This window comes from Lynx canadensis, chromosome B3 (genome assembly GCF_007474595.2).
Source record: "Lynx canadensis isolate LIC74 chromosome B3, mLynCan4.pri.v2, whole genome shotgun sequence".
NCBI classification, from domain to species: domain Eukaryota; kingdom Metazoa; phylum Chordata; class Mammalia; order Carnivora; family Felidae; genus Lynx; species Lynx canadensis.
In genome coordinates this window covers 68,858,767-68,870,876 of record NC_044308.2, presented here as the reverse complement: position 1 = coordinate 68,870,876, position 12,110 = coordinate 68,858,767, and the positions used below count along the sequence as shown (strand labels likewise).

At 46.6% G+C, this 12,110-nt stretch overlaps 1 protein-coding gene across 1 annotated transcript in view; it reads right to left on the bottom strand.

The window, feature by feature from the left end:
• Positions 1–12,110, bottom strand: part of RYR3 (ryanodine receptor 3) — a 357,957-nt gene that overhangs the window by 234,570 nt on the left and 111,277 nt on the right. The window contains 2 exon segments of the mRNA XM_032593518.1: positions 2,535–2,776; positions 6,370–6,503. Coding sequence (XP_032449409.1) covers positions 2,535–2,776; positions 6,370–6,503 — 376 coding nt within the window.

Here is a 12,110-nt window from a genome sequence, read left to right as displayed (position 1 = left end):
TTCTGCCAGATATATGTTCCCTGTGTGCTGGCTGGGGAATTCAGAATGATGTCAGACCCAAGGAAGCTTTGTGTTTTAATGAGCACGAGACGTGTCAATCTTGCTGACACTGGTCTCTCCACATCTCATCAGATGCTGAGGACTGAGGGGGTGAGGTTCTCTGAATGTACCTATACGGCATTGTATTACTAAGTGTGGGTCATGTTCAGAGAGCCACAATCAGCTCCTGAAATGCAGAGTCCCAAGTCCCTTTCCCCTGTCATCTATCACCAATCAGAAGGGCCACTGCTCATGATGACTGGTGTGGGCTCGGCGCATCTGGCTTCCCAGTCTTCTGCTGAGAAAGGACAAGAGGGATGACGAGCATGTGGCATGCTCCGGGAATGGTACACAATTAGATGGATGTTCGAGTTCTGAAATGCAAATGGCAACCTTTCCCGGATGCCCTGGCTTCTCTGTCTCTTGACTCATCGATGTATTCATTCCGCAGATTTTATGGAGGGATCCACTAAGTGCCCCACACAGTGCTACAAAATCTGGGAAGGACTGAGTAACACTTTTCCTTTGAGCACGGTTAGTTTCTCTTTGGAACAAGGGTCCAGTTTGCCTCATCCAACAGTCTAGGTGTCCTCCGGATTTCCTTAACCAGTCCCCAGGCAGAGTTCCCTTCAGGTGTAACCTGGGATGCAGGTGTAGCTTGGGTGATGGTGACGAGATGGCAGGAGAGGAGCAGCTATCAGCAGGCAGCAGGGGAATGATGTTGTCAAGCCAATCCCGCTCATGCCCCCTCACAGATTCCACCCTACCAAACTCAGGAGATGTAGATGTAGGTAAGCATAAGAACTCTTTCTTTTTCACTCACTTCCTCGGAGACAGCTTTCTGAGCACTTCATGACATGTGAGGCTAACCCACATCACAGCCACAGTCTGTACAGCCACAGACACAGTGGCTCCGTGACCCAAGAAGGGAAGATGCACGGTCACTCCCCATGAAGATGGCACTGGCGAAGGGAAGTTGGGAGGATAAGAGAATGACAAGACAAGGCTTTCACGTCACTATCACCCATCATTCTGCCATTTTTCACCTGCCTTTGTCTGCACCACACTGTCCCCTGGGACACACAAAACAGAGATTTTTTTTTTTTCTTCCCACACATGATCCAGGATACATTTATCAATAAGTAAGCAGACACCATTCCTAAAAGTTTTTAAATGTTTATACTGAACGTACAACAGCACAAAAAATGAAAAAACCAACCCATGCCGACCCGCTGAAAATACATACCAACTGTAAGATATGGAATCAGAGCCCCAGGTGACGGTTTTGGCCCAAAAGTGGAGGGAAAAAGGAAAATGTGATAGGTTACATAGTTCCCAGTTGCAAAAGTAAATGTATAGGTTGTGTTGTAGAGACAAGCTTTTCCGTAGTACTGGATTTGGGGAAGAATGTGTGTCATCGTTTCTTACGTAAGAGACATGCTTACATAAGGGATTTCTACAAGGGACACAGTGACTCCAAATACAGTCTCACAAAAGATACAGGTACGATGTGCTGTGGACAACAGAAAGAAGAGGTAAAGCTCTAGTTCTGGGGGAAAGCCTAAAAGTTAGCCTTGCATTTTCGTCTAGGCAGAAGCTAACCCATTCCTGCGGGCACAGGCCACAGATATGCTTGGGGAAAGGATCAGTGGAGTTTTAAAAAGGAAGTTGCACTTTTTTTTTTTTTTTTTAAGCGATTGGCATTTAGGGTGTGCCCGGCACTGATCCAGGCATTCTGTAAAGTGTATCATGAAGCAACATGTTGCACTGACATAATGATGGACTTGTAGTCAGATCTAGATCCCTCTCAGCATGACTGTAAATAAACTACTTAAACATCTTTGTGGTGGTTCCACATGCATCCCATGAGGCCAATATTATGAACACTGGGGCGCCTGCGTGGCTCAGTTGGTTAAGCATCCAACTTCAGCTCAGATCATGATCTCATGGTCTGTGGGTTCAAGCCCCGCATCAGGCCCTGTGCTGACAGCTCAGAGCCTGGAGCCGGCTTTGGATTCTGTGTCTCCCTCTCTCTGTCCCTTCCCTGCTCGCTCGCTCTCTCTCAAAAATAAGTACACGTTAAAAACAGTATTATCTACATTAAGGGGTCATTATATAAATAAAGTGAGGGGAAAAATGTACAAAAGGTATATAAGCTCACTGTCCAGTAAACAAATGCTGAGTCTCTTTCCCGGTTTGACTATATAACCCTTAACATCCTAGGCAATAGTGATGCTACAGATACAGTCACTGAGCTTGGGAATCGTTAACTGAGCCACACTAGATCACGCAGCTACAAGTAAGTCCGGAGTCATGGTGGCAAAGCAGGACAGTCTCATTTCAGATCTGATGTGTTTTCCACTTAACCCTCTAATTAGCTGAGACTTTTGAGTCTGCATCCTTTTGACAGAAAGTGACCACCGAAGCTTGAACAATTCAAGCCTCGATCATCTCCAGCAAGGGAAAAGGGGCCAAAGCTCTGGCAAGGTACTCACCTGACCAAAGGTGAAGGCCATCAAAGCCATAGGAATACAGGTCGTCTCCAACACCGTTGCCTCCCCATCCTTCTCCACCTCCAGGGTATGGAGCATAGCCTGAGGAAGAGGCCCAGCCCACCCGTAGGTGTGTGGGCTCAGCTGTTAGGAAGGGGTCCACTTGGTCTATGATCAGCTCGAAGTACCACTTCTTGTACTGTGCTGAGCCCTCAGCAACTCCCAGGAAGATGTTTGGCCGAATGCTGAAATTGAACACGGGACAGGTGGCAGCTACAGACTCGGAAGCACGGAGATAAACAACGGCAAGCAGGTTGAACTGGGCCACAGGACGCACTGTCAACTGAAGGCAAGAGCACTTTTGTGTTTTTCATAGGATTCTAAAATAGGAAACGCTTAGAGCCTCTAACACTTGATCGAGTTCTCAGTGGGAGGTGTCAGGACAATGTTAATTCTATTTAAAAATATAAAGAACGTCTCCTTGTTCCATTCAAGGCAAGCAGCATTTACTGAGTGCCGACCATGGGTAAAAGATGCTGAAAACGTCATAGAAATGCATAACCATAAATCCTTGTGTCTTTCTGTAAGTGGAAGAAGGAACTTAATCAAGTTCCATCTCCTGGGAAATTGGTTCAAGCTCCCCCTATTCCCACAGTGGCAGCTTTGTCACCTAAGCATAACCAGTAACAGTGGCCTCTTGAAAGCATTAAGAAACCTCTATTTGCAATAAGCCAGACCAGGGGCACCTGCGTGGCGCAGTTGGCTGAGCATTTGACTCTGGTTTTGGCTCAGGTCATGATCTCACGGTTTGTGGGATCAAGCCCCGCATCGGGCTCTGCGCTGAGCAAGGAGCCTACTTAAGATACTCTCCCTCTCTCTCTCTGCCCCTCCCCCACTCGTGTTCCTTTTCTTTCCCTCTCTAAAGCAAGCAAGCAAGCAAGACAAAGAAAACGACATGGAACTACTTACAGGTGGAATCTAAAAAAAAAAAAAAAAAAACGCAAAACTTCTCCAGAGCAGAAAAGCAGTTGCCAGGGGCAGAGGTAGGGGGTGGCAAAAACAGAGGTTAGAAAAAAGGTACAAACTTTCACTTATAAGATGCATATCGTAGGAGGATACAACGTGTAACATCGTAGCTACAGTTGGTAACACTGTATTGCATAATTGAAATGTGCCAAGACAGAAGAACTTAAGGGCTCTCTCACACACAAAAAGGATAAATATGTGAGGTGGCAGATGTGTTACTCAATCTGATGGGGCAAATCCTTTCACAATGTATATCAAATCATCATATTCCATACTTTAAATATCCTTTAACTGTTTGTCAATTATACTTCAATGAATAAAGCCGAAAAAATTCGATTGAAGACAGCAGAAAAAGGGAGAAGGGAAGAGAAGTCACTCTTAGCCAACTTTGATAAGGGCTGGAGGACTTAATGTATCCAGAAAGATGGTTAAAAGCTTGGGACAAACCATTTAGAGTTTTCCTGGTTGGAGTGCTATTCTTAAATATCCACTGTTCTGGGCTGGAGCTGCGTCCCATTTTGGGTGGGCCAGGAAAAACCAGGTTGGTACCAAAAGAAACTGTGTGGATGGCTCAGTTCTGCTCTACACTCCACAGTTCTTTCCTTACCTTGTAGATTAGGGAGTGGGCCTGGGTAGAAGATAGCTCAATAACTTAGGCCTGCCTAAGGTAAGTCCCATGAGTTCACATGACTCACATGTGGCTGCACGTGTGGATCAGCAGGCTAGGATTCTGTGAGAGCCCATGCTCTTCATCTTCATCGTGGCCTTCACAGATAACCTCGAATGCCATGTGCCAGAGGATGCAAGAAACCATAGTATCAACATGGGGCATCCATTCTATCACAAGACTTGGAGGGGCACCTGGGTGACTCAGTCAGTTGCGCATCTGACTTGGGCTCAGGTTTGATCTTGTGGTTTGTGAGCCCCACATCAGGCTCGCTGCTGTCAGCCTGTCAGGGCAGAGCTGGCTTCGGATCCTCTGTCCCCCTTCTCTCTGCCCCTCCCCTGCTTGCACTCTCCCAGAAATAAACATAAAATTAAATAAAAGAAAGAAAATTAAAAAAAAAATAAAAGCAGGACCAATGCAATAGTGCTGGAAGTATCCAGGAGCTGAGCTAGGTTTAAAAAAAAAAAAAAGATTAAAAAAATAAAAGGGGGTATATTAAAATAAAAGTGAGGGGGCGCCTGGGTGGCTCGGTTGGTCAAGCGTCCGACTTCGGCTCAGGTCATGATCTCGCGGTCCGTGAGTTCGAGCCCCGCGTCGGGCTCTGTGCTGACCGCTCAGGGCCTGGAGCCTGTTTCCGATTCTGTGTCTCCCTCTCTCTCTGCCCCTTCCCCGTTCATGCTCTGTCTCTCTCTGTCCCAAAAATATATACACGTTGAAAAAAAAAAAAAAATTAAAAAAAAAAAAAAAGATTAAAAAAATAAAAGGTGGTATATTAAAATAAAAGTGAGGGGGCGCCTGGGTGGCTCGGTTGGTCAAGCGTCCGACTTCGGCTCAGGTCATGATCTCGCGGTCCGTGAGTTCGAGCCCCGCGTCGGGCTCTGTGCTGACCGCTCAGGGCCTGGAGCCTGTTTCCGATTCTGTGTCTCCCTCTCTCTCTGCCCCTCGCCCGTTCATGCTCTGTCTCTCTCTGTCCCAAAAATATATACACGTTGAAAAAAAAAAATTAAAAAAAAAAAAAAGATTAAAAAATAAAAGGTGGTATATTAAAATAAAAGTGAGGGGGCGCCTGGGTGGCTCGGTCGGTCAAGCGTCCGACTTCAGCTCAGGTCATGATCTCACGGTCCGTGAGTTCGAGCCCCGCGTCGGGCTCTGTGCTGACCGCTCAGGGCCTGGAGCCTGTTTCAGATTCTGTGTCTCCCTCTCTCTCTGCCCCTCGCCCGTTCATGCTCTGTCTCTCTCTGTCCCAAAAATATATACACGTTGAAAAAAAAAAAATTAAAAAAAAAAAAAAAGATTAAAAAAATAAAAGGTGGTATATTAAAATAAAAGTGAGGGGGCGCCTGGGTGGCTCGGTCGGTCAAGCGTCCGACTTCAGCTCAGGTCATGATCTCACGGTCCGTGAGTTCGAGCCCCGCGTCGGGCTCTGTGCTGACCGCTCAGGGCCTGGAGCCTGTTTCAGATTCTGTGTCTCCCTCTCTCTCTGCCCCTCGCCCGTTCATGCTCTGTCTCTCTCTGTCCCAAAAATATATACACGTTGAAAAAAAAAAAATTAAAAAAAAAAAAGATTAAAAAAATAAAAGGTGGTATATTAAAATAAAAGTGAGGGGGCGCCTGGGTGGCTCGGTCGGTTAAGCGTCCAACTTCGGCTCAGGTCATGATCTCACGGTCCGTGAGTTCGAGCCCCGCGTCGGGCTCTGTGGTGACCGCTCAGGGCCTGGAGCCTGTTTCAGATTCTGTGTCCCCCTCTCTCTCTGCTCCTCCCCTGTTCATGCTCTGTCTCTGTCTCAAAAATAAATAAACGTTAAAAAAAAATTAAAAGAAGAAAAGGGAGTACGTTACGAAGAAGTTACAAGATCTGTACTTAACTGTAACATGAAACATGGTACACCACTTCGGGTTAAATGCTCTGGCCCTCAGGTGGAACACATACTCTCCACTGTAGGCTACTTCAGGGGAAACGTTTAAAACCCTGTGAAAAGGGCTGGTGTACAGGGCCCTGAAAAAGCACACATCTGCCCAGTCTTATCTTATGTACCCACTTCACCATGGAAACCATGGGGACGCAGCCCTGGAGTTCAGATCAGCCCTCTTCCTTTCCTGTCTGGAAACAAGATGGACACTGTGGAATGATGATAGTGGCCTCACCTTGTCACGTCGTTAATCAGCCGCGTCTGCAGGAGCAGGTTTCTCCGGGGCAGCAAGTTGTCACAAATCAGATTCTGGTTGGCTCTCACGGCGACCCCATTGCAGAGACAGAGGGAGCACAGCACATCCAGAACCTGCAGCAGGACACAACCCACAAAGCCTTAGGACCACCTGGAGGGCACAGTGGGCAGGACCTGATTGCCAAGACATAGGGAGGAAGCGGGCCTTGTGAAGTGGCGAGGGGAGGCTGGTGGCAGGTGGGGGGACCTATTCAGAGTCAAGGCCACCACACCTTCCTCACCAGGAAAATCAGTGAGCAATGCTGGAGCCTGCTGCCCCTGGGGGACACGAAGCTGGGTTCCTTCTAGCCCCTTTGCCCTCACCTTAGGCCCCTTCCCTCTCAACTATGCATGTGACCTGTGATCACTGTTCTGTGAAAACAGGTGGGAGTATGGGCTGTGAAGACAGACGGTCTGGGTTAATATCCCAGCCATGGCAGGACTAGGGTCAGATGAGGCATCTGGAGCACAAAATCCAGGCCTGACACCCTCTTGGGAGTCGTGCATGAATGGGGCATGGACCCAGAAGGACCTGGAAGGTCCTTCATTGGCATCGAGGCTAAGTTTATGCTCCTGCCCAGCCTTGGAAACCCCCTGCACTATGATCAGTAGGGACTCATAGCTCTTCATGAAAGGTGCTGTTAAAGAGAAAGCCACAGGCTCCAAATGGCATCACTTGGGTTAAGGGCCCAAGTCAGTAAGCCAAGACTTAATACCTAATCTAATTGTAGTTTCAAACCCCTAGGAATGTAACCTTTAACCAGTCAGCATGGGGATTTCCCGGTCAGCAATAGGAAATTGACTGATAGATCCCTTCTGTTCCCAATAGGAGGGTGACCTTGCCTAAAACAATGGATTCTTTGCTAGTAGTTTCCTTTTCCCCCCACTTCCTCTCTTCCTTTCAAAGACTTTCCTTTCCTGTAGCCCTATGGAGCTCCCCTCTACTGCTAGATGGGTTGCTGCCCGATTCATGAATCGATTAACAAAGCTAATCAGGTCTTTAAAATCTCCTTGAATTTTTGTTATCTAACAGCACTCAGCTTTCCATTTGACCAAGGTCCCTCAAAGGCAGCAGCCTTGGGGAACCTCACATAGGTCAGTAGAGAACACAGTAGGGCAGATTCCAGTTCCTGGGTCTCCTGCTGTGATATCCTCAAAGTTCGTTAAGAGACACTTCTATTCCTACTAATGGTCTTCAACAACCTTTCACCCGCTCTCCTTCTCTCCTAGAGTGAGAGCAAACCTTCCAGAGCCCAAGTGTTCCCTGAACCTATGAGACCAGCCACCAAGCCACCTCTGCACCTCTTCATTTTCCAGCTGCGTGGGAAGTGGGAACCCAGCCCCTGGCTTCCTAGCCACAGTCTCCTTGTGCCACATCCTCTCTCATTCAGATTTTGTGTGCCTAGATCGACAGAGGAAACTGTTCTGGGCCAGGCACTGCTCTCCCCTGTCTCCCCTACAGGGAGGTGTGTGCAAACGGCAATTGATAAATAATAACCGACAAGATTGTGGCAGCCACATTTCAGTCTTTCAAAGTGGCCACTAAGACTCGATGCTTAGTGGGGTTGGATGAATTCAGGTTGTTGGCATTAGTATCCATAATTCTCACAAACCAATTTCCTACCTGACTCCCTGAATGTCAATTTCGTTCCAGATAAATACAAAGCACATTTATGGGACAAGCAGAAAAGAATCCCAAAGGCAGTTTAATGGAGAACTCTTACCATTCCCACTCTGTGAAACATATTGACTGTGGAACTGGAAATCCAGGGGATAATTTCTCATTCTAAGGAAAGAGCCATAGATGGCCAGGAAATTAAATACTTATCATCCAGCCTATCAGACATTTTCATCGGTTTTGCCTTCGAGTGATGGCTGCGGGAGCCTTGCTGTCATAGCTAGAGGGACAGCAGAGCTTAATTCACATCCAGCAGGAAGAGCAAGGAGAAAAAAGTCTCTGTGAGAAGGACCTGCCTAATATAATGTCTCACTTATAAATAAACTATGCCAGAAAGCAACGGGGCTGACTTGTTTAGGCTTTGTTTTAGCAGGCCTTTCTTGGGGTAAAACAGGGCAACGTGGCCAGACTGCCTATCTGAAAAGGTTTAAGTGGGTTCCTGTCAAGGTGACGGGAACGTAGACAAGGCCAGCCCACCACAGGGGACCCACAAGCATTATGCCTGGGGGTCATCTGTACTTAGGGAGAGGGAGTATTTTCGTGGCCTCTGAGAAATGTGGCTAGATGTGGCAGGCACGGACGAGCAGTCACCGAGCTCCAATTCCTTCTACTCCACAGCCCACAGAGGCCCCACTTCCCAGCCTACCCTGCAGTGTGTGGGGTCATGTGACTGAGTTGTGGGCAATGGAAAGCGGATGGACATGACCTACATGGCTTTCAGGCCTGGTCCCTAAAAATCTTCTACACAGTCCTCTACGCACTCACACTCTCCTCCCAGCCAGAAGTAGGGGTCCCGGGGAAGATGACAAGGGCATCACCTAGCAACGTGCCAGAAATGCAGGTGTTTAGGACCACTTCCTCTGTTCCCCTCCACTCCTCCCCACACCAGACTCACCAGCTGAGAGTCTTCATTTGAACACAAGGAGTAAAGCACACTGCCTTCTGCGAAGCCTTTAGATGGAAGGAACTCGTGTCTCCCCTGAGTGGCCACACAGCCTGAAGCCCTCCCACTGACTGGCCTAGGGTGGTGATGGGAGCAAAGATAAATCTTCCTAGTAGGAATCTGGGCTGTCATAGGAGTTAGGCTTCTCTAATCTATACACTGGCCCAACTGGAGACTGTCCTTCGCTCGTGTTGTAGAGGTCATTGGCTTCTGGCTGTCCTCCTTTTCAGACCCCACATTTCATTCAAGATCCTCTCCGTCTGCTTTTTATTTCCACTAGTCTCTACCCCCAAACAGAGGCTTATGTGGAAATTCTCCTTCAAAAATAAACACCTATCGTATATCCATGGAAACATCAGTTGGCTGTTGCATTTTGCCCTTCAGCTTATATCTATAAAAACAGCTCCATGCTAAAATGTAATTATTCTGTATAAAAGCTGTAAAAATGCTAATGGTACTTATTCTGTGATTCTTCTTATTGAGTCCTGTATTTGAAAAATGAAGATTTTTAAAGCCCCTGAGGAACAGATTTTTTTTTTCTTGCTGCAGAGGCGAACTGGGTTTCTAGAAAGGCTTCTCTATTGCCTTGGCTGCCCGGGGGCTCAGAGATAATTTCATGGAGCTACTATAGCAACTACATGGGAGTTAATGGTATGCTTCCCTGTGTTCTACCTTCCCCATAACCCAGGCCAAACCTCCAATTCTGGTGTCTACTTTTTTGGGACCAAAATTGTTACATTTTACCACATATTTTTCTCATTGGGGGCTCGAAATCCTCATAAAAATAAAACATATTTGTGACTACTGAGGAGGTTTGGCATAAGATAGGCTTGGGGGCAAGTAAAAAGGGCATATTTTATTTTTATTATTAGATGCTTAGTCCATGGGAAAATTAGAGGGCGACTTAAAATGTTCCAATTGTTCTTTTCACCAAACAAGAAAAACCAGTGCTACTAACATAGTGTGTTTCTTAGCTCTGATAAGCCAGCCATCTGTTGGATGAGACAAGGCCCGTCCATATGGGTGAGCTTCCATCCAAGGTGAGATGGGAATGTATTCTGGCTCCATTCATTGCTTTTATTCATTTAGGACACCCTCAACAAACATGTATTAAATGCCTGCTATGTGTAATGTATGAGCTTGGCACTGTGAGGAATGAAAAGTTGGTCCCTGCCCTGAAGGAACGTAGAGTCTGTGAGAGCAATCTATGTGCAAACATGACTACAGTGACAGGTGAAGCAGAACCACCAAGGAATGGAGGGCCAGTGGTAGGATGGAGGAGAGGAGATCACATCCAACTGGTATCAGAGAAAGTTTCCTCGGGGCACCTGAGTGGCTCAGATGGTGGAACATCAGGCTCTCGATTCCACCTCCGGTCACGATCTCACGGTTTGTGGGTTTAAGCGCCACGTCGGGCTCTGCACTGACAGTGTGGAGTCTGCTTGGGATTCTCTCTCTCTTTCTCTCTCTCTCTCCCCTCGTCTCTCTGCCCCTCCCCTGCTCACACTCTCTCACTTGCTCTCTCTCAAGATAAACATTTAAAAAAAAAAAAGAAAACTTTAAGGAGGAGTGGCATTTGAGTAAGTTTTGAAGGGCAGACAGAAATTTTCATGGGTGCTGGAAAACTAAGAAGTGAGGAGATGTGGAGATTTCATCACGAGTCAAGGCACTGAGAGGTCGAGGGGCAGAGAGCATTCGGAGAATGGTCTTTTCACTCCAGAGATTGTGTTCTTTCCCTCGAACTTTCTGACCTCCATTGGATCATGCTTTAGATGAGTGGCAATGCTTTCCACGTCAGGGAGAGAGCTAACAAGTGAAAAATCTTAGAGGCGGCATTAATTACTGCCACCACTGTATCTACTCCTGTCTTAAACCTGTGATTAGAGCTGGAACAGTACAAAAAGGGGTTCATCAAACCCATGAGATGTACAAACCTTTTTTTTTTTTTTAAAGAAAAATGTCATGACCCTGAAGACCACAGATGGGCCCACAGGGGAGTGCAAACTCCAGTCTCAGAAACCTTTACTGGTCTAAAAATGCCTTCTAATTATGAATTCTTCACTGTGCAGTTTTGTTTTTAGAGAACTATAAAAATAAGAACGTGCAATTAAAAATATTCTCCCGGAACACGTGGACCCCAAAGAACATGTTCACAGACGGCAGTTTGAGAAACACTGGAAAGAATATTAAACGCTGAGGGGGAGACTCAAAGTCTGGTCCTGGGCTGTCGTGAACGAGTTGTGTGGACTCTGGCACGTGGCTTAACATGTCAGGGCCCACGTCTCAGCCTTGTTTCTGCCACCGACAAGTGGAAATAACAATGCTACATCATGGGGTCATACTGAGGACAAAGAAAATGCATGGGAATGTGGAGGACAGCACCTTGCATTTCTCAAATGCACAACAAATGTTAGCTATCGTCGTCACCATAATTACTGTTGCTATTATTGGGAGAGCTGTGAGGTGCTTTGTGCTTCTAAAATTCTATGTATTTTCTGGAGTACCTGGGTGGCTCAGTCAGTTAAGTGTCCATCTTTGGCTCGGGTCATGATCTCGTGGTTCATGGGTTTGGGTCCCGCGTCGGGCTCTGTGCTGACAGCTCAGAGCCTGGACCCTGCTTTGGGTTCTGTGTCTCCCTCTCTCTCTGCCCCTCCCCTGCTCACACGGTCTCTCTCAAAAATAAATAAACATTAAAACATTTTTTTTTAATTCTATGTATTTTCAGCCACTATCTTCATGGAAAACTAAGTGAATAGATCAGAGACATGTGAAAACCCACGACTGGAGAAAAAAGAGCAGCATGGAGAGCAAAACATCACCTTGACATTTTCCAAGCAAAAAGAAAACGTCACAGCAGAAGTCTGGCCTTCACTCTGCACATTCTTTATAAAGCTACCACAAATAGCTCTATTTATGATAGCTTTATTGATGATTTGAGACAGATTTCTCTTTGGAAATAAAAGTTATCCAGATAATTTCTAAGGGAAGGCCTGAATTCATGGCAAACCAACCTTCATCCAAAAATCTATCAAGAGACAAAAAAAGGGATATCCTTGAGGAG